The sequence below is a fragment of the Tyto alba genome, unplaced genomic scaffold (assembly GCF_018691265.1).
Source record: "Tyto alba isolate M040663 unplaced genomic scaffold, T.alba_DEE_v4.0 Super-Scaffold_1000006, whole genome shotgun sequence".
Classification (NCBI taxonomy): domain Eukaryota; kingdom Metazoa; phylum Chordata; class Aves; order Strigiformes; family Tytonidae; genus Tyto; species Tyto alba.
In genome coordinates this window covers 14843186-14862810 of record NW_024881272.1, presented here as the reverse complement: position 1 = coordinate 14862810, position 19625 = coordinate 14843186, and the positions used below count along the sequence as shown (strand labels likewise).

General features: G+C 40.7%; 1 protein-coding gene across 1 annotated transcript in view; it reads left to right on the top strand.

The window, feature by feature from the left end:
* Positions 1–2504: 2504 nt before the first annotated feature.
* The window catches only part of PLPPR4 (phospholipid phosphatase related 4), a 34990-nt gene continuing 17869 nt past the window's right edge, over positions 2505–19625 (top strand). The window contains exons 1-2 of the mRNA XM_033000642.2: positions 2505–2751; positions 17622–17807. Of these exons, the coding sequence (XP_032856533.2) occupies positions 2674–2751; positions 17622–17807 (264 nt within the window). The 5' untranslated portion in view covers positions 2505–2673. The remainder of the gene's footprint in view (positions 2752–17621; positions 17808–19625) is intronic.

Below are 19625 nucleotides of genomic sequence, written 5' to 3'. Positions count from 1 at the left end.
GTCCAAAAGCCATATCATTAGACTCAGCAAGGGATTTTCCCCTTTTTCCAACAACATTCATGTGCTTGAAAGAGGACACATAGGAACCTAAATGTCAGTCAAAATGAAGTATAGAAGAAATATTCCTACTCCATTATGTAAGTTCAGGACATCAGGTCCCAATGACTGCAGCCCTCTCTGGATACCGCAAGACAAAGAGAGATAGAGAACCTCTGCACAGTCCATCAGGCGCTACCCCCTGAGGCTCGGGCAGGTGAGGCGGAAGCTGGGAATGCATTGCTGGCAGCACAGCAAGGGTGAAATGGTGAAGTGACACCTCAGCTGTACCTTGATTACTTACTCTGGAGAAAGTGGTTGCTATAGATGAGTCTCAACAGAGAACAAGTGCAAACCCAGAGAAAAAAGTGGGAGATGCACCCTTGCCATGTCCGTACTTGCCCATCAGTATCACTTTTAGACTAGTGCGAGGCAGACCTGCCACGCTCTGGGACGCAGGCATTGATGATCCTTTTCTTCCTCTAATTGGCTAGATAAAGAGCAGAAGTTCTTGTCAAGGTCTGTCACTGACAAAAAAAAAAGTAATTGCTTCACTTCAGCTAAATTATATATAACCCCTCCTCTAATTCCCTCTATCAGTACTTTCATGAAATAGTGAGAAACAAAACCAGAGAATTAGCACAACTCTTCCTGCCCTTACAGCAGTCACACAGCTTGCATTGCATCCTGCCCACTAGACACTTATTTATAGTGAGAATTTGTAGAATAGGGTCTGGTTACTACCCTGCGTTTTACTGTACTGTACTAACTGTCATAGCTGCACTCTTAATTGGCCTTTAGGCAGTACAATAATAAAACATAATTAATAGTCGGGGGTTGGCCAGTTTCTGAAGTTACAGCACAACGTCAGTTTCTTGATTTTACCAGAGAATCACCCTAACCCCCCTGCTCTTCCAGAAGGAAGCAATTGCGTGTGAAATGGAGTCAGACAAAGCATTCCTGAGTAACTTTTAATGGTGTGTGCTAATGATTCTCAAGACAGATTCATGATTTCAGAACAAGCAAGGCTGATACAGTAAATGCAACTCTAAGTGACCATCGCTCATTAACCACTCTTCCCAATAACAGTTATATATTTGTCAGTAGCAAAGTCTTGCTACAGCTCCTCAACTCTTGCTGTTTTACTTGCAATAACCCAGCAGCAAGGCTAAAAGGGACTTGTTTTACTTAAAGGCTACACCACAGATAGGTAGGAATCACTACCAGACACCCCCACACCACCCAGTATCATTTCCTGGAATTTGGTGCTGATAGTCAGGCACAAACCGCCTCTGCTCACAGCTCCTCTACTGCCAGAAACCCTCCTGGCCACCTCTGCCGCCCCGAGCTCCTTTTCGCAGGGGTACCAATCAGTTCCCTGTATCCTTGAGTCAGCAGAAACCCTGGAAATATTTCATAACGGGGTTATGACAGGACTGTGTGTTGGTATGGCAACACTTGCAACCTGTTGCAGCTCTGAAAAGCTTTTTTCAATGATTTGGAGTCAGACTACAGATTTGCCTTCCAAGCCTGCCTGCAGGCATGGAGTATGTTTTTGCTTTTACCTTCTTATGAAACTTCTTTGCTTGTCTGCTCGGCACAGAGCATGGATTGGCACATCCTCTCGAGGTAAATGAAAGAAGAACAGCTAGAGAAGAAAAGGGGCTAGTGAGAATCTTCACCTCCGTCGCCATACCACACTGGCTGCAGCAGTCAAAATACTAGTGGTCATCTTGAACAAGAACAGCAGGTTATTTCCCATGTTCCCCTCAAAAAGGAAGGACAAGATGTAAACGACTGCTTGAGTCACACTTCTCTCCTTGAACATTAAAGCTTAACACCACAATGCAGTAATTAGCTTACAGGCACAAGACAACCTTTGCAGATATTATTAACGGGCTACAACAGAACAAGAATACTATCCCATACAGAGAACTCCTGCAGGCCTTATCCATGCTACCTCTCATGGACATCAAGAGGAGCTTGCCTGAGAAAAGCCTGCAAACTTTGACCCATAAATAGGATCTCAAAATAACACATTTCACCATGGAAACAATCGTTCAGGTTAATTCTGTTCTCATTAAGATTGTAGCAGGAACCGCACCAGATGCTTCACAGATTAGAGAAATCCCATGCCTCAGCATTGCACGTGGGGTCGAAGAGCTCAGTTTTGCTCAGCCCCAGTCGCACCGCTGCCCCTGACCGGGGCCGAGGCCGGGGTGAGCTGTCATTAGCAGTTCGATCTCTGACGGAGTGCACCCGCAAGAAAACATTGGCCGTATAGGAGTGCCGTGCCCGGGGCCATTCCGCTACCTTGTTTCAAGGAAAGATTTCCCAGAAACGAGATAAACGCCCCGCACGCCGCCGCAGGGCTCCCGCCCGGGCGCCCCGGGCCCGCCCAGCGCCTCGGCAGTCCGCCGGTGCTGCCCCCGCGCTGGGCGGGCCGCCCCGGGGCCGCGCCTTCAGCCCCGCCCGCTCGCTCGGCGGCCCGGCGGAGCGCCGGCGCGAAGGGGTTAAGGCGGCCGGGCCCCCCCGCCGCCCCTTCCCCCGCCGCCCGGCAGCTCCTGACGTCAGCCCCGCGCACGGCGCAGGGACGCGCCGGCGGGAGAGCCGCGGCGGCGAGCGGCCCCCGCCAGCATGTCCGCCAAGGAGCGGCCCAAGGGCGCGGTGACCAAGGACAGCGTCACCCTCCTGCCCTGCTTCTACTTCGTGGAGGTGAGTGGCCGCCCACGCCGGGGGTGGGGGGGCGGCGCGGCGCCGCGCCTTGCCGCGGGGGTGCCGCCTGCCCCGCGGAGAGGGAGCTGGCCTCGGCACCGCTCCCGCACCGCCGGATGCAAAATCCCTCCGGGGCGCTTCGTCTGGGCGAAGTGGGCACCGGAGACCCCCGTGAGGAGCAGGGATAAAGGAACGCCTTCTTTGCGGTCTTTTCGAGTGGGAATTATTTCGAAGAATTACTCAGAAAAATGAAAGGGTTGCTCAATTAAATCTCGCTATGTGCGTAAGAACCGCTCGGGAGGAAGGCGTGTTTCAGGAAGGGCTGGCTTCTAGGCAAATGCGGCTCGCCTTGCTGTGGTAGAATAAAAATCACGTTCGTAAGGGAATGCTTAGGGAAAATAGAAATACTCTCAAAATGATACGGTGGTGTGCTTTTACTGTCCCCTGGCTTATGTGATTCCTCTAACAGAGCTAAAAATGTCTGTTTTGAAAATGGAATGAGGTTCTCGGCACCTCTGAAAGAGCAAACCCTGCTATGGCTGCTCAGCTGGTAGCAGGTGGAGTTGCAGAGGCACTGGCTGCTTGGTGTGTCACTTGGAGGCATTCAGCCCCCCTGGAAAGTACAGCCACATACTTCCGTAAGATCATGAGTAGACACAGTTTAAGCTTAAGAAAATCGGTGTGATGTGGATTTGCTTAATGACATAGCAGTAAGTGGGAGGTAAAAATGTTCTATGGATTGAGCAAAGTGTTTTGGGTGACCCCAGTTACAGGGAAGTGACTGAACCACCATGTAACTTACCTCAGAGAGGAGCTGTGAAAATCATGTGAAGAACATAATGGTAAAATATGGTTTAAGTTAACTATAACCGTTACACTAAATAAAAGCATTAATATATATATAAAATAATGTATAAAATATAAATATTGGGTAAAAGAGAAAACAAAAAAATATTTTATTTCGGGTGGGCTAGAAGGACTTTGGGGGTTCTCTAGGAGGTAGAAGTGTTCAGGTGCAGAAGGGATTTTAGGTAACAGTGGAGTGTCTCTGTCCCTTGCACTCCCTGAGCACCTGGCCATGGTCAGGAGCTAACCCAAGGTAAGCTGCACCAACTGGAAAGGTTTGCAGAGGCTGGTTATCTGGAAGCATGAGACGCATCCTGTCGATGTGACTAGGCCTGCTCAAGAAAAGCCCTTTGATGGAAGGTGCTTGCTGTACATTATTTTTGCACAGGAGGGAGAGATCAAGCTTGGAGAAGCCCCTGAAAAAATGTAGGGGCTTCCTCACTCTCAAGTGCTCTCTTTGTTGCTTTGGGAATCTGAACAGGAAGGGAAATGTTGGACCTCAGCTTGGGCATAACTCGAGTGCAGGGGGTGACATAGAGATCCTGCAAGACACAACAGAACTGTGCTGTTTGTGGGGCTGTGTTTTGTCCTGCAGCAAAATGGGATGAAATACAGAGCAGCAGCAGCAGCAAAATGTGTGTTGTCTGTTCAGAAGAGTGGCCTTATATAATATTAATTGCATGCTTGTAGTTCCCCTAAAAGATCTCAGTAGCTGCTACAAGGAATAAGGCAAAGGATTCTGTGAGCAATGAGGAACTTTGAGCTCTGTGTACAGTTCCCACATGAAGCAGGTGAGTTCATTTATGGCTCGATCTAGAAAGAGGTGGAGATCTCTTCAACACCCAGCTGCTCTGAGAGGGAGTCAGAGTCCCCACTTAACAGAATGGTCTCCTAATGAGCTTTTAGGACTTCTGTGTTATTCAGTCACCTCTGCAGAGTCTAGAGCCTGTGTGACCCCTTCTCCCAGGTGCGAGTTCTAATTATTGAGCTGCAGGCCCCTCTTGAACTGAGAAATATGTAAGTATTCGGTACGCATAAAAGCAACATCAAGAGACAACCCTAACAGAAATACACCTGAGCCTAAACATTGATTAGGAAACTCTTTGGTGAGTTATCAGCCTTCTCCCATTATACAGCAGGAAGATTTGAAACCATTTCCCACATTTTAGTGGAGTACTCAAATCACTTGAGTGAAAGGGTGACAACCATTCATATGATATTTAGAAGCACACAGCTTGTGTTACTTGTGTACACCCCCATTCTGCATTTACCCACATGCACACTAATTCTAATCAAACTAATGAGAATGTGTTTCTAGAGCTTTGTAGCACAGGCAGATGCCAGCACTTCAATAGTATTAGAAAAACGACATGATGACTTAAATTCTTCTGTTGTGATTGGCTCAAGGATTGAGTTGTACCTCATAAAGAGGATTTAATCAAGAATAATTTCATTGCAGTGAGAAGTTTGCAGGTGTAAGGGCTAGAGGAGTCACCCAGTGTGTTTGAATGGCATTACTATGTAGTATGGGTTTCCTTTGTAAGCAGGAGGGAAGTTCCTAATGCTATCCAACAACAGCCAACTACTTAAAAACAAAACTTAATTTAATTAAGGCACTCTGAATTTTAAAGCTTTTACTTTCATGAATGGTGGTTGAATGGATGATGGGAAACAGGCTTAGCTTTCAACCTCTCTCCCCTGAGTGCTGTCAATTCTGTTTTGTTTCTTTTTTTCTTCTGTCACTCATTCACTTTCATTTTCCCTGTCCTGTTCATAGCAGACTGTACCCCCCCACCCTGAATTGCAACACAAAAAACACAGCATATTAAGTTTGCACTTTCAAACAAGAAAATTAGGGTTTGCTGTCATCCACTTTGCATCAAGACCTAGGAGGTCTAGGCCAAAGAAAAAGCAAATTGTTTAGAAAACATGTTACAAAAAAAGTGCTGGTTTTTATGTCAAACACTAGACAAGAGGAAAGACATGGAAAAAAAGGGTGTTGGGTCAAGGAGGAAGTCAGAATTCCAAAGTGATAGGAAAGGCATGTGTTTGTGTTATACAAATGAAATATACTGTTAAAGAGTACAAAAAATATCTGCAATAACTAATATAATTCAGGCACACAGAACAAGACAAATTCTCTGCTTCAGAAGAGCCTTATCTTTAGAAATAGCAGCAAATACAGTTTCGATATTGAGGGGTTTCTGCTATTAAGATCCTTAAGAATGTGTAATGAATGAGACTAGCTCAAATAGATGTGTTTGGTGGCAGCAACTTTCAAGACTGGATGAAATATGATTACGTAGAATGTAGGCAGGCCAAGTGATGGTTAATTTCAAAAGAAATACTCTGGGTCTGATTTTGTTCAGTCTAATTTAAGAATAATTCAAACATAATTTTACCAACAACAGAGTTAAAACAGAAAACCAGTATGTCCTTCTTAAGATCATTGTTACCACTAGAGCTATTCTTCACTTAACACAGCAAAAGCGAAAGGAGAATCAGGCTAGATATTTGGAAGACATAGAAGTGAAAAGAGAATAAAATGAAGAGATGGGGCTTCTCAAAATTGTGGATGGGTCATTCACTAAAAACATCAGAGGCAAACAAATGAGCATTATGAAATAAATGTTAACACATTTTCAGTTACATATTTTCAAGTTTCATGATTCATAAAATAACTTGATGATTTATCCTATGTATCATAATAATGTTTTAGAGGTTATTTTAAAACACTGGTAATACTTTTGCTTAGCAGAGCCTCTGATCAGCACACACTCCTCAGAGCTGAACAGTTTTAGATTGCCTTGTGCATCACGCTCACCTGAAGCATGTGGCAATAGCACTGCCAGACAGTTTGGCCTGTTTTATTCTAACTATGCATGCGGCATTCTAGGGTTCTGTAGACTGTATTGGTTATCTGAGCTTCATTTGCATAGCTTGGAAAGACAGAACTTGCCATGAAAATTCATAGTCCCTCTGGTCTAGTGGGAATTCATTTTCATGGTAAAAAGTCCATATGCCTCTGGGAGATATGGAAGGTGAGTATTCCTGGAATAAGTTTTGCTTTTTGTTAACTGGCTTGCTTTTCAGCATATTCAGAGTATACCACAAGTATATTCACTTACAGAAGAAATAGGAATGTCTCGCATTTTAATATGAATCTAGAAAACTTCCAGGGTTATGTAGTTTTTGTTCATGGCAGAATGGTCATACTTTAGAGGCAGGACAGATATGTATTCCTTCTTGGTAAAGGAAAAGACTGTCTTCAAAACCTCCTAGATTAATTCCTGGTTTCACAGAAGTCGCTATGAATTTTGCCTTTGATTTCAGTGGCACTATTGCTTTATCCATTGCCCCAGATGTGGGAATGCAAAAGGCGGCCAAGGTGGTGTCAATCTGAGAGTCTTGATGCACCTATTCTCCACCTAAACTGTGTTCCTGTGCCACAGCCTTCGTATGTTGGTTGCTTAAATTCCAGGGACTAAAATCTGATACATTTCAGACAATGTCCCTCATACAATTACATTTTTTCTTTTACATTGTCTTCTAGACTCTTGTGTATGATGCATGCATGCTAGTAGAGGTAGCTTCTTTTTCTCTGTTTTCCAGAGCACAGCCAGGAGTTAAGCACAAGAAAGTCATTTGGAAACATTTCTTTCAGTTCTGGAAGACCACTTATTTTTCTTGTTCCCCAAAGGAGCTGGAATTCTCACCAGCAGAAAGCACAAAGATCTGTTATCACTGTAGGACTCCAGGCTGCAAAATGCTGGAGGTCATCAGCTTCCATTGAAATAAGTGCCTGTAAGAGAATGTTTGCTGTGTCTAGCACCAGATGCTTTATTTCCTTGTTTCTACACTGACAGAGCTAGGCTTGAAACATCAAATGTTTGTACCCATCACTTGGTAGCTCAGTGCTACTTCTTAGTCACATCTGGAAGGTTTTTTTCAGCTATTCATCTGTGCCTGACCCACCACATTTAAATGATTCACTTTGCCACCTGCAAGTCATGTATAGGTGTGACTGCAAGAGACACAAAAAAACCAAGGGAGTGCAGTGACTAGAATAAGTGTAGAGGGAGAATAGGCTATAGGGCTAATTCTTTCTTCCTAAGAACAGGATGTTTGGATCTGGTGTAAGGGTTAAACTGTACTGTTATGTCTTGGAGGAACACTGTAGTTACATTTCTCTCTAGATAGATTTTTCTGTTATGCTTAAATTAGCCTTAGGAGGGAAAATAAACAAACAAACAAAAAAGCCCAGAAACCAAACAAACAAAACCCCCAACTGTAGAAGATGAAATTATCCCCATAGTGTGGAAGTAGCATAATACTTCCCAAATGCACTGCTTTTTCTCTCAAGAGAGTCAATCAAGTGTGAGGGGAGGGGAAGAAGGAGAAATACACTTAAGAGTGCTCACTGAGCTGACCTTGTCACGTGCCTGATTCACAGAGGATAGCTGTCAGATTTGTTTATAACAGTGCATTAGAGACCAGCATCCCCAAAATATTAAGGGGCTATCTGAGGCCTGAGGAGGCTGCTGTGCATTCAAAGCGGCTATATAATTAGTTGTCCAAGTAACCAGTGTTATATCTTCCACATCACTTCTGTGCTTGTAGAAGAGCTGTACAGCCTGCATACTACCAGCTTTTAGCAGAAGATGAGCAGAAAAGGGAACAAAAAGGGGGGTGTCTGGCCTTTGCCAGGGCTGTCCTGGGAGAAGAATTACAAATGCCACATGTTAGATCTCCCTCTGTGTTTGACTACTTGCTTGGTAAGTGTAGAGACCGAGTAGTTCATAGTGAAAGAAGGCCCTGCTCCCTTTTCAGTCCTGTACCATTTTCCTGACCTAATACTCCTGTAGTAAAAGGAGGCCTGAATATGTTAGAAATTAAAGGAGATTAATTTTTCCAAATTATTGCCTCTTCCAAAAGTTTATAACCCTCTCTGTGATTTTTCTTCTATAATTGTTAAAAATCTGTTACTCTGCAGCCAAAATGAATAAAGGACAGCCAGTTGTGGAACATCACGTAACCAGGAGCTGCACTGTTACAAACATTGTATCTTGACTGATGATCCTGTCACTTAAAAGTTCAGTTTGTAGGAAGGGAGTTCAGAAGTGGCAAAACAGCATGGGAGTAAGCCACTGGGGGAGGGTTGGTACCCAGGGAGTTATTTTTGTGTGTGTGTGTGTGTGTGTGTGTGTGTGTATGGGAATCACTGTGGTTTAGAGAGTAGAATAAATTGTAGTATTGTGTAGGGATTGGCAGCTTTGTCCCCTAGAGATGGAGATTTTGAGGAAACTTCTAGCTGAAGTCTGAACTGACCCAAACACTGACCACCTTTTTTTTGAAGTGTTGCTGTTCTTGATTTACCATAACCTTGTAGCAGGAGCATAAAAGAAGTTTCATAATCAACAGTACGTGCAATATCCTAAATATCATTGCTTGTAGTTATTAATTTATAACTAATCATTGATTTAATTAATCAATAATCATAATTAAATGTAATCATAATACAATAATTTGTTTGAAGTTACACTGAAGAGAAATGCATTAATGGTATTTTTTGTGTTGTAAAATTTCTGCCTAAGGGTTTGCTTTCTATTTAAGCACATACACTTAATTAAATAGAAATATTTTGAAAGTATTTTTAGATTATTCCTGTCTGATAATATTTTTGTTAAACAATTCTTATTTGGTTGCTTTTTGCTGTGTAATTTCTGCTTCACATACATTTACCAAATAGAAGAAATAAGCACTTTTAGAATTACTGTGCATTCACAATGACTTTGAGATTTCTGAACTAAATAGGAATTTTATCACTGACGTATCAGCTCTATTTTTGGTCTTACATGTAGTGAGAGGTTTTCTTTTAAGATTTGGCAAAAGATCAAGTGGTTTGAGGAGTTGCATGAAGATACTTGTTGTATTTCTAAAGCAAGACTTTAATGGGCAGTCATGAAACAATTAAATTAAACTCTAAAATCAATGCTGGAAATAAGGATAACTTAATTTTCCAAAATGGTAATGATAATGGATTTCAGTGACACCTGGGATTTGAAATTAAACTGAGAGTTGAAATTAAATCCAGTAGTGTTAAATTTACGAGAAGAAAGACCATCATATCGTGTCTCTGCAGTTAGTTTACACAAAACTTAGACAAAGTTGAGGTAAAAGTCCTTTAGAGAAAAGGCCATTTCCTTATGGCTTTGGGCCAATTGAAACATGGATCCAGAATAGGGACAAGATGCATCAGAAACTTGAGTTCAGAGAGAAACGCAAAAAGCCTTTATACAGAAGCAAATCTTAAGCTTCTGAAAAGCCTGAATGCCTTCTTTTATAAGCCTGAGGCATTTAAGAATTAAGTTTAGAACACAAAAAAAAAAATCTACAAACCTGACTTTTTAGGTCAAGCAAGTCCCCTGATCTGCAGCCATCCTGTGCTCAGTACTGTCTCTCAGAAGTCCTCATGACAGCCCAGTTTGCAATGCATTTGGGCTTGTGCTTGGATTTGATCCCAGCTCTGCACAATAGTCTCACTGAGGCAGAAGGTACAGCACTGGTATATATCTAAGCAGGAGCCATGGGGTCTCAAAAGCAAGAGAAAACGGCAGAATTTGGGCTGATAGCATTTATTTTTTCTGACCTATTTCTGGAAGGTATTCAATTGTAGTCATGATACCAACATTCATTCCTGTCAGGATAAGAGACCTGTCCTCCTTCCCTTCTCTCCTCCTGTCTTTTGTGAATCTCACAGCAAAGTACAACAGGACAACAGCCAGGGTGGTTGAAAGCTGCAATCACTGTTAGTTGGCTAAGAATAGGAATACCTTGTCTCCTCCAACCCACCACAGCCCTCTTTTTTGCCTCATCCATCTGTTGTGCCTTGTCATTTAGACCATGAATTCTTTGGCAAAAGGACCAATGTTTGATACATTCTAATAGAATCTTCCACAGTGCCACAGCCTTGCAGTACGAAGACGACATAATTATTAAATAGAGCATCCTTCTCCCAAGTACTTGTCTGGTATTTTTTCCATGAGGAGAAACGGATGCATTCATTAGCTATCTCTTTAAAGCAATCCTGTTTATTTACTTGATCGCTTACAAAATTCCCCGATTCCCAGAAAACATGAGAAACACCAGGAGGCAGCTCCTGTGCTCAGGAACTCCTTGCTTGCTGTGGAAGGGTTGCAGAACAACCGAAGGATCTAAGAATTTCCTGGCCATCCAAGTCTAAGAATTACTTACAAAATATAAAAGATCCAAGTTGCCTGTCAGGCATCTCTTAACCCTTTCTGAGAGGTGGGCCAGTCATGCTATCTTTATTCCGCATCTGGCTAATCATGCATTGACTTCCTCTGAAAGCTACATACATACTGCCTCACTCTTTTCTGTCAGTCTTTCATATAGGCAGGTAAAACTAATCAATTCCACAGCCTTTGTATTTGCATCCAGTCTCGAGGAAAATCACTCAAGCCATTCCAGCCAGCACACTGAGCAGTGACTTCAATATTCAACTCTAATTACAAGAGAGTCATTTCATTTTCCCCCATGCTTAGCCTGAATGAAATATAGCCCAGGCTAATCACTTTTGTAAGCCATATTTAAAGAGTGTCTGCTGGTAGACGCCAACACAGAATCTGGATATGAATTCATGATAAGAGAAAATACCTGTAGTGCATTTTAGCAAAGCAGAGAGAGGTCACATAACTGCAACCTACAAAACAAGTTCAGACTTTTGAGCGTTTGACACTACATGGTTGCACTCACAAAGTCCATGGACTTGAAGATGTTATTCTGCTGAAGGTAAATATGGACTCTTTGCTTAATTAAGTGCTGGCAAATATAAGAGTCAGAGATACAACTACCAGTGTACAGTTTTAGAGAAAGATAATTTATAGAAGCTACTGATTCCCAGGGAGTTTTGAATTATGTATGTATGCAGTTGCATATTCTTTCAAGTTAAGAGAGGAATGGGGGTGGGGGTGTGTGTGCTTATTTGTTGCCGTTCTTTTGGTTTGAGCCTTACTGTCTCCATGGTGTCATTTAAGAAACCATCAATATCTGGTTGCTACTGACTTGCCTGTAACACTTGCAGAGAGAATGTGGTTTTAGTGAAGCTTTGATTTTTGGGGGGAAATTCTCTAAGGGGTGGGAGCATGTTTAATTAGAAATTTAGGGCTCTGCAGAGACCCTGTGGAATAGTAAAGTTAAAGGTCCTACATTTTAAATCAAGAGCAAGTAGTTCAGTGTTTCCTTTAGAACAACGGGTTGTGTGTCTGATGGAAGGCTGGACACAAAGGTCAGTGTCCCAGATACTGAGCTATCCAAAGGACAACTTTATGCTATTTAGGGTTCTATCTACTCCAGTAAGATTTTCCTACTAAGGCTTGGCCTTCCACTGCCCCATTTTATAAGACCTCTGCTGTCATACCATACCTGTATTACTGCATTACAGAGGGTGCAGTGTGGAGAAGTTACAGGTGTAGGATAAGGGATGGGGCATGTGCTGGAACTGCAGTCCTCAAGGCTATAAACAGCTCACCCAGTAGTCAGATAAAGAAATTCAGAACTGCAGCTGGCAAAACTGATTTTAAAGGTAACAAAGAGTACAAAGAACAAGCATCCAACATATGTAAACCATGCCACTTATAGTAAATTGGGATGTAATGTGAAAAGACAGACCAAAAGAGAAAGGTGTAAAAGTACATCAGCAAGCATTAAAATGAACCCAAGTGGTTCCTAAAGTGAGGAAGAACCACTGTCAACATCATACGGCTCCTGACAAAGGATTTGGGATGTACTACACTAGAGTCATAAATAGCTCATTTTATACAGAATAACTACTTGTTACTACCAGATATAGATACAGAAATCATGCAGAGTTGTACCATATGTGAAAGTAAAACAAACTAGGCATAGCCTAATTTCTAAGGTCATTAGAAAAACTGCTGTTACAATTAAACCAAATAAAAGCAAAGCTCCATGCAGGTCAAGACAAGTACAGAAAAAGCATGTTTGACAAGTCCCAGCCCTGAGTCCTTGCAAACTCAGCACAAAATCTGTGGCTTGTTAGTCACAATGACAATACTGTATATTTAGTGGGCTACAGCTCTGCAGGTTCCTCTTTTCATGCATTCAAATCCCTGGCAAACCAATCATAGGGAAGTTTAACAGAAGCATTTCCATCTACCTGGGGATGTCCCAGCAAGTTTGGGCCTGGTGGTTAAGGGGTAGCCAACTTATGGGTTTGGGGCAGGACCAGCATGGCTTCCATCTGTAGGCTATATCATATGACCAGTAACAAATTGTGCTGGCACTGTGGGTCTTGAATAATCTTAATCCTCACAAGTAGGTCAGGAGCACCCTAAAAAGGCCCCAAAAGCAATCACAGCATATCCCACAGAAGAGTGATGGGCAACATGAAGAACCGTTATCTCCCACCTCTGAACTCTTCTCACAGCTATCTCTTCTTTCTGTTCTCTGCAACATGTGATATATGTCTTGTGGATCTGGGCCAGAAGGAAGATTTGTTATATAGCCCATCAGTTCAGAGAAGTTATTGTGCTACTGAATGCTCTTTTGGTTTGTCCTGTACTGTGTAACATACAGAAGGTTTTTACCTTTTATTTTTCTCCTTACAAGATCTATAGGTATTTACATCCTTGTTGAGCTCTTGAGAAAATATGATCTCTGTTCCCATGCTTGGACAATTCCTAGCTCAATGCAGGAAAATCTTTTTTAATATTAATAACATTAATTATTATTAATAGCAAAGTCTTAACAAAGAGACTTAACAAAGCCTCTTAACTTACAGTTTAAGAAAATAACAGGAGGAAAAAGAAAAAAACATTAAAAAAAAAAAAAAGGCAAACAAATCAAACCTTGTCAGCAGCTGTGCTGATTATGATCCTGACTTTAAGACTCTCAGCCATTGACAGGTCTAAATTACAAGCTAAACAGGGATCTTTCTCCATTAGCCAACCAAGGAAGTACGAGCATAAAGACTTATTAGGCCAGATATGTGACCTGAGGTTGGGGGTTTTATTATTCTAATTAGGAACAAGAAAATTCCTATTCCATTTTGTAATTAAAACAATACACATTCTACCATCTAATTATATTTGACATTTTCAAGGTGTTGGGAGCTGAAGTCTATAATTACAGAACTACTGCTGCCTTAAGCAGAACATTCCATAAATATTCATATATTAAATAGCTAGTTATACTGTTTAGAAGATTTTAGAAACGTTTGCATTTTTTATTTTTGAAACATCAGACTTTTAGAAAGTGCATTTTATATTTGTATTTTTAAAAAGATAGGAAGAAAAGTGTCCTGTGGGATCTGACATATTGTATATAGAAAATTGACTATAAACCTATTCATTAGTATTGTAAGCAGTTACATTGGAGATTCATAGTCCTTTATTTCTTTTCTTTTAGCAAAATGGATAATTATAGTTAGAAATAATATGGGAGTCCTGTAGTGTGAAGTCATAAGACAGTAAAATGCAATTCTTACTATTCCTTGATTTTGTAATTAACAATAAAATTATAGCTTACATACAGTAGTTTTTTTTTAAAAAAAAAAAAAGAAAAAGTTACCCATATCTTCTATTTTAGTCTCACACTAAAATATCACTTCATATATTGCCTAGTTTTGATAGTTGAGTGTTGCCATTTAAAACAGTTGCCTGCCTAAGAATACTATAATCAAAGTAGAGGTGGACTTGTGGGTAATGTAGAGCCTGTTCTTCACGGAGAGGCTTTCCTTTTCTTGACATTAGAGAAATGAAAAAATACCCAATGAAGATGAGACTCTGAGTGCAAGGTGTTCCATGAGTCTGCCTGCTCTGTGTTTCCATTTCAGGAAATGAATCTTTGGTGACATCTAATAAAAGGGCATAATTTCTGAAAAGAAGGTTTGCCTGTTTTGTGTATTTAGCTCATTGGAATAGGTTTGTGTCCTTTTATAAGATGCCTTGCCCCATGGGACCTGGACCCTGGCTACGTCATACCTAATGACTTTCAAATAGTTAACGATAAAAGACATTGCAAACATTTCAAGAGTTGAATGCTGTGCAGAAGTTGCAATACATGTGGGATTAAATGTTGTGTAGAATTTCAGTGTCCCAGCAAGAGCAGCAGAGACTCGGTGCAAGCTCCCCGTACAGCAGGGCAGCATGCACTGCGCCAGCCTTCTGGTCAGGGGGCCCCTTATCCCAAACAGCTCCACAGTCTCTGTGCAGGCAGCTGTGGAGCGAAGGGCACCCAGCTCCACAACAGTCTTAATTATTCCCAGAGTATGAAGACTTCAGGGAAGTCCTCTTTCATCCCTGCACATCTGTATAATGACTAGAAACAGTCTAGCTCATGTTGAGTAATCATGCATGCTTGCATTATAGTCAAGCAGGGACTGCATCCAGCAGGAAGTGAGAAGTAGTATTATATAATGCATCCAGCTAAAGAACTGGACTTCTTCCTGTGATGGGCAGGAAGCAGGACTCAATTCAGTTACCCTGTATATAATTATTCCATACATATTATATGTCAGATTATATAATAGTTATATATTAACATAATGTGTATTACATATTGTGTGTTAAACACTATACATAATATGTATGTGTAATATACTGAGTTCAAATATATATATATATATATGCGCTTGGGTTTTATAGATAGATACACACACACACTACTTCCTGAAGCAAACTTAGTAGATGCCTGGTGTTATTTTTGTAAGGCTCCTAGTACTTAGGAAAGCCAATACACATTTCCTCCCTTTCGACACAATCACAGCCTCTATACTATGCAACATTACAATGCAATCCACTTGAACACAGATAACCAGACAGGCAGAATTCTTCCATTCTTCACCTTCTGCAGATTTTGCTTAGAACACTCTGAAGATACAACTCACCCTCTTCAAATCTGTCCTTCAGCACATCAGACATAAGCTGTTCTTTTCAGATAAAAACTAAGTAATATTTTTAAATGTTTCAATGAAATTTAGCTAGAACCCTCCTTCTTTAACCACCCAGAATTACATTTTATGCACAAAAAGTCTGCATTAAAGCCCCGTGTTTAAAAATCTGAAAATAACCGTTAATGCAAGAAACCACTGTCCCTCTGCCATATATAGCAGCTTTTATTCATAATTTTTCCAATATACATATTTATCCAGTTTAACCTCTGCTTTTTTATTCCATTGTAGAATGGGATGAATTACATTGATTTTAGTTGATTTTTGTAAATGTGTACTGAACATTGCAAGAATAGTATAATTTAGGTGTGCCTGAAGTTGTGTTAGGTCAATCCATATTTTTCATAATTGTTTATATTATGATGTATGTAATGTACACTTAATGTACCATGCAGGTGGTGTAAAACATACAAGAATTTATGAGGAGGGGGTTTTTTCTCAAGAGATGTGATACAGCCTGTCCCGGTTTTGGCTGGGACAGAATTAATTTTCTCCCTAGTAGCTGGTACAGTGCTGTGTTTTGGATTTAGCGTGAGAATAATGTTGATAACACTGATGTTTTAGTTGTTGCCAAGTAGCGCTTATCCTAAATTAAGGATTTTTCAATTTCCCATGCTCTGCCAGCGAGCAGGTGCCCTGGAAGCCAGGAGGGAGCATGGCCAGGGCAGGTGACCCAAACTAGCCCAAGGGATATTCCATGCCATAGGGCGTCATGCTCAGTATATAAACTGGGGGAGTTGGCTGGGAGGGGGTGACGATCGCTGCTCGGGGAGTGTCTGGGCATCGGTCAGTGGGCGCTGAGCAATTGCATTGGGCATCACTTGTCTGTCTTGGGGTTTATTACTCTCTCTCTTTTTGTTATCTTCCTTTTCATTATTATTATTATTGTTGTTATTATTTTTTATTATTACATTTTATTCCAATTCTTGAACTGTTATCTCAATCCATGAGTTTTACTTTTTTTTTCTTTCCATTCTCCCCTCCATCACACTGGGAGGTGGGAGCAGTGAGCGAGCAGCTGCATGGTGCTGAGTTGCCAGTTGAGGTTAAACCACAATGTAGCCTTATTGGATTTTTATGATTTTATCCGTCTAAGTGAATCTACTCGGTAGTTGCAAGCTTTTACTTTTCAGCTGCAGCTAACAGTGAGGAAGAGTTAATGTGATAGCCATCTTAAAAAGAAAAAAATAAAAGGAAGCAAATAAGCAGTTCACATCATATTATGTTCGGTACCTTCATTCCAGTAGACACGCAGGGAAAGAGTCACTGCATCTCAGTGGACAGGTGTCCTTCCACAGAGGCTTACTGGTTGAATCTGTGCTTTCAGGAGCTGGTGGCAAGCTAGGGTGAATTTCTTCCCAGAAGGGCCAACTTCACTCTTAATAAATTACTGAAAGTAATTGGAAAGGTTAAAATCACTAAATAGCTAAGGATAAAAGAATTGTGAACCATAGTCATCATGGTTCTAAGCAGACTGACTGTTGCCAAAGTTAATTGCTCTTTTGATAGAATTGAAGAATGAATGTGTGAAGGCAGAACACTGTATTATCATGTATTTAGATTCTAGGAAAGCACTGGATACTGTTATTCATTAACTGTTACTTTGAAACTTAATGCAAACTGGCTTTGATATAAACACAGTGGTATACATGATAGAGTTGCTAAATGACCAGAAAGGGTGATGATGAACAGCAGAACACTGAAGCCCTACATGGGAAACTGCAGTCCTGATAATTCCTTTTTAAAAAAAAAAAAATTCAAAGTTTGTCTATTAATGATTTGTAGATGAAAAGGCTAAGTTATGTGAGCTGAAGATTGGACTAGCTTGGTAGACAATGGAGTTATTTGATATCAACTGAATGGTATCATCTCTAGAGAATTAATTATTTAAAGATGGTAAAATGGATATGAGAAGGAGCAGTGAGATGTAACTAGCAAACATCACAGAGATTTATTAACAGACTATGTTGTCTTTGCAAAAGCATTGCTGTTCCATTTCCAAACAGTAATTTCTTGCTTTCTTCTCTTCTAGTTGCCCATATTGGCATCTTCTGTTGTTAGCCTCTATTTTCTTGAACTTACTGATGTCTTCAAGCCAGTTCACTCTGGATTTAATTGCTATGACAAGAGTCTGAGTATGCCATACATTGAACCTACACAAGAGTCTGTCCCCTTCTTGATGTTGCTTAGTCTGGTTTTTGCTGGACCATCAATTACGGTAAGTTTGGGGTGCCACTGACACTTATTAAAGATTTTGAACAGATTTCAGTTGGCATAAAGACAATAGCTCCTTTGGTTACAGTTAGGCTGCAGAGTGCCATCCAGGCTAATTACCGCAGGATTTTAAATTAATCTTTTATTCTTCTATAACAGAAGGAGACATACCCCTTAAAACATGCCCTGTAGCACTTCATCTACTCACACTATCCTGATTGTGGGCATTAATGTCAAGAAACAGCATCTGCAGTTGGGTGAGAATAGCTTGAATCATTCTGTTATGTTGTACAAATATTTGAACTTTTACAGACAGGACATCTCCATACTATGAGATTCACCAGAAATTCAGGATTTTGTTGGAAATGGAAGCCTTTCATTTATAGCCCTGAACATGCCACTTGTGTTAGAACTAGCTTTATTCAGTGAGAAGGTGTGTCAACCATGTAAGTGAAATCAATTATGCTGTCCCAAATAGCACTGGGACTCCTAAATTGTGAGTTAGTCATTAAGAGCAGTCAAAGGGAGGCTGGTTTAATCATTCACCCAAAGGGAGGAGATGATTTCAGCAAACCAGAAATGTTCTGTCAGAATTTGAGCAGTTTTGTCACTGTTTTACAGAAAAAAATACAAGTTGTCTGGTACAGGTGAGTATTGTCCCTGCTGGAATTGCCGTGTCAAATTAAAATGAAATCTAAAGACCTTTGCCTTTATATATATATATATATATATATACACACATACTAGAGGGAATTCATTGTGTCTGATTTTTAGGTAGCTCAGATAGGAGCCTCATTCTCACACCACCCCTGTTTGGCAAATAGAGAGAGAAATTCACCTTGAGTGGGTGATTTCATGCACCTAAAAAGCTGAATCAACCCTCTGAAAGGCTCTCTTCACTCCCCTGACAGCAATGACTGCACATCTTGGTTAGGCACTTCTCTAAGGCCAGCTGCAAATGTATCTCTGCTGCCAGCTCCTCTAAATTCCCTTAAATGCAACCAGTTAATTCTTTTTATAATACTAGCCAATTTGCAACTACAAAATCTATAAAATGATCCCCATATAAAAATCATCAAGTGCTGTTCTCTCTTTGCTTTCCAGGATGTTTTTTGTCTATTTCTCTTTTTTTTTTAAAAAAACAAAAAAACAAAAAAACAAAAAAACAAAAAACAAAACACAACTGAACTCTTTGTATTGTGTTTCATTTTGCTTGCTTTAGAAACCATTTTTGAAGGATTTTGCATAACCATTGGGCTAAAAATCGTACTCGTTTAGGAACTGGGACATAAGATTCTCAGTGTTCCTGGTGCAGATGCTTGCAGTGAACATCAAATACTGTCATAAAAACAAAACTTGTTGGTATTGCACTTTGGCTGGATTTCTCAAGTTTAGGCAGTCTTCCTGATAACAACAAAGTGGACTTTCCTGAAACAACCATAGAAGGAATCTCCATAGGCTCACTTGGGCCACAGTAGAGGGGTAGAAGCTGATTTTTACTTCAGAGAGTTTATGTCAAGCCTAAGTAATATCAAACACCTTCAACTGAGATGAAAGATGCCCATTTCATTATGGAGTGTTTATTAAGGGCTTTAATTACTGCTAAATTATTTCAGCATTGCATGAAATTTTGCAATAGAAAATGTTGTTCTTGCTTGAATCATTTTCCCCTACCAGTAGTACAGACAACTAACTGAAACCATGCCATGTGAGGAACTCAAATCCACACTTGAGCTTGCCTATCAAACACAAGATCAGTAAAGAAAGTAAATCCTAAGGCTTCAAAATACAACTGCTTAAAAACTGCAAGCCTTAGGAAGGA